The sequence below is a fragment of the Daucus carota genome, chromosome 9, assembly GCF_001625215.2.
Source record: "Daucus carota subsp. sativus chromosome 9, DH1 v3.0, whole genome shotgun sequence".
NCBI lineage: Eukaryota > Viridiplantae > Streptophyta > Magnoliopsida > Apiales > Apiaceae > Daucus > Daucus carota.
Window position 1 is genome coordinate 38329152 of NC_030389.2, and position 3295 is coordinate 38332446.

At 37.2% G+C, this 3295-nt stretch overlaps 1 protein-coding gene across 1 annotated transcript; it reads left to right on the plus strand.

Moving 5' to 3' along the window:
• The first annotated feature begins 531 nt into the window (after positions 1–531).
• On the plus strand, positions 532–3081 carry LOC108202861 (uncharacterized). Its single transcript, XM_017371434.2, has 3 exons — positions 532–1105; positions 2264–2505; positions 2666–3081. Exons 1-3 carry the CDS (start codon positions 632–634, stop codon positions 2910–2912), a joined length of 963 nt encoding a protein of 320 aa, XP_017226923.1. The 5' UTR covers positions 532–631; the 3' UTR covers positions 2913–3081.
• The last annotated feature ends 214 nt before the right edge of the window (positions 3082–3295 follow it).

Consider the following 3295-nt stretch of genomic DNA (forward strand, 5'->3'; position numbering starts at 1 on the left):
GCCCAACACCAATTCTCGAGATAAATCGGAAAATTGCCATTTTAAGCACCAGGATTTAATGATCTAATAATTGTCATCTACGTAATGCCAGTACATTTATGGTTTTCAGCAAGATTATGAACAGGGACAAATATCTGTATAGTTGGTGAACACATGCTTAACTTATGTATCTCATTTTAAAAGAAATGCATAAATAATTTGTGCGGCTATGATTCATAGCTGAACTACTGTTTTTAAATATCTATTTTTAATTTTTTGGCACACAGTTTAAAAATTTCTGATCACATAACTAGAAACGTTATTTTCAAATATTTCTGTTTGTAAATAAAAATATTATTATGATTTTTTAATTCAAAAAAAACAAAAAATAATATTTTTAACAATGTAATGAAAGCACTTTAATATCTCAGTTTGATTGGTTGTTGTTTCTTAATAATGATAGACCCTTGCATATACAATAACCATACCAATCAAAAGATACAACAACCACACCAATCAAAAGGATCGATACAGCATATCATGAGTGATTTTTTCGGTCAAAGATAAGATACTATCAACAATTATTGGACCTGCACAAGTGCACACTATATATCCTCTACAATTGAGTAGAAGTTGCAGGGCACTGAAGAAGATGGAAGGAATCGAGCACAAGATGATCAGTGCAAATGGCCTCAACATCCACATAGCAGAAAAGGGTGAAGGTCCTCTGGTTCTTTTCCTTCACGGCTTCCCCAAGCTATGGTACTCGTGGCGCCACCAGATTCATTTCATGGCTTCTCACGGCTACCATGCAGTGGCGCCTGATCTCCGTGGCTACGGAGACACTACAGGTGCACCACTTGAGGATATAAGCAAGTTCTCGGTCGCCCACGTTGTCGGAGATATCGTGGCTCTGCTGGATGTGATTGCACCTAAGGAGAAGGTCTTTGTGGTGGCGCATGATTGGGGTGCGTATGTGGCCTGGCATTTGAGTTTGTTTAGGCCGGATAAGGTCAGAGCTCTGGTTTCGTTGAGCGTCTATTATATGGTCAGGGATCCGGCCAGGAATATGGTTGAGGCTCTGCGGGCTTTTTATGGAGATGATTACTACATGGTCAGGTTTCAGGTTCGTCAAGTTTATCACTTTCAATATTTTGCTTCAACTTGTTTGTGTATATATGTTCATATAATAAGTATGTAAAAAGTGTTACCTATCTAGCTCATCTAAAACCCGTGTCAGAGAAAGGTCTCGATAGGATCTTATGCTACAAGAGACATTATTCAACGAAAAGACATTCCTGTTACGGTATAGGCATAATCTACAAAGATGAATACGATGAGATTAAGGATCCTGGTTAGCCAAAACTGAGTCTCCCGCAAAACTGAGCTCTGATACAATATTAAGTAACTAATTCTCCTAAAACCTCGAGGCATTAGAAGGAGGGCTTACCAGGATCATATTATATTATAACAGCCTCCAAATACAGAATTGATGCCATCTCCTCGACTCTGTTCCCTGAACCTTAATCAACCTCCCAAGAATGAAAAAAGTTATGTGATTTTTTGGTTATCGTTAAGAGTCTTAGACAGACTGGATACATCACACAGAAGATGCTATTTGTTTAGAAAATTTATAGAGGACAAAGCTGGAGAAGGCAGATTTTCCGATTAGATAGAATCTGATAAGAAACACATATCTTTCTTTGCGTGTCCCCTTAATAAAACTACAGAAGTGTCCGGCCAAAAATCCTTGACGAGGTCTAAAAAAGGAGATAATCCTGCATATCTGCTCAGTTAAAAAAATTCAACATATAGAATAGAGATCATTGCTGGCCCCTTTTATTATTAGAAGAAGTACTTTACTAGAAGAGGTGTGTCATTCTTGAAGAACACATTAAAGTCCATGGGCACCTTTTATTGAAAGACAAATGCCTTCAAACAAATTTCAAATTAGTTGCAGAACACACAAAAAAATTGTGTACACAAATCAGAATATGCATCAAATTACATGCCTAGTTATTTAGTACTTACCCATAACTCGTGGCACGATTCAGAACTTGATATCAAAGACACATTATTCCTAAAGGCTTGCAGTTAAAATTCAGTGCAAGCACCCTGTATATGTGCAAACGAAGTTTTCACTTTTCACCTCAAAGATTTGCGGTGGCAATTCTCCTACTGTCAAGCTATTCGTAATAATTTCAGTTGATACTATCTTTTCCTGTCTCTTCCAACTCTCACTAATGGAACCAAATGCTATCGTTTCATGTAACTAATGGTGCAGGAACCAGGAGATATGGAAGCTGAGATCGCTGATAAAATTGGTACTAAAACATTTATCAAGAAGTTTCTGTCACACCGTGAACCTGGTCCATTCTTTTTCCCCAAAGGTGCAGGATTTAATGGAGACTCAACTGATTCTCCCCTGCCTTCTTGGTTATCGGAGGAAGATCTTGAGTATTATTCAACCAAATATGAGAAAACCGGCTTTACTGGTCCCATCAACTACTATCGAGCTCTCCCTCTGTAAGTTAACTAGCTCACTTTTGTTTCTGAATTCAATAAACAATAACTTACTGCAACCAGAAATATGTAGTTTTTCTTCATTTTTTTTTTAAATTTTGTTTTAATAAATTGTTTGGTCTTGTAAGGTCTACTGATTCTTTCTATTTTCAAATGCCTGTAGAACTTGGGAGATTACGGCACCATGGACAAGCGCTCAGGTAATGGTACCAACAAAATATGTCGTCGGAGATGTTGACTTGGTTTATCACATGCCTGGAGCCCAAGACTTTATACACAGTGGCGAGTTCAAGAAATACGTGCCATTGCTGCAGGAAATTGTTGTGATCAAAGGTGCAGGCCACTTCATCAATGAAGAAAAGCCCGATGACATTAACCAGCACATCCTGGACTTCCTTCAGCAGTTCTGAGATTTTCAAGTTGCATTTGTGAAGATGTTGGACATTTCTAATCTCGTTCTTAAATAAGAGTTGTACTGCCCTCTGTGTTGCTTTATGTTCACTCAGTTTCTCATCAGTTATCGAACTCATGAATTGTGCTCTTTTTAACAACTTCTCTGCCGAGATTTTAAAATTTTAACGAGGGCCATCTCATTCTAGTCATGTTAGAGCATCTCCAACGGAGATATGTAAATCTGTTAGCTAAAAGTGTGATTTTAGATGATTAGTTAAAAATTTGTTGAACCTGTAAGGTTTGTCCTCCAGCGGTATTAGCTATAATGATTAGCTATATTTAAAATTATGTTATTCAGTTATTTTCAAATTCTAACAATTATATTTTTCAAATATGAAGG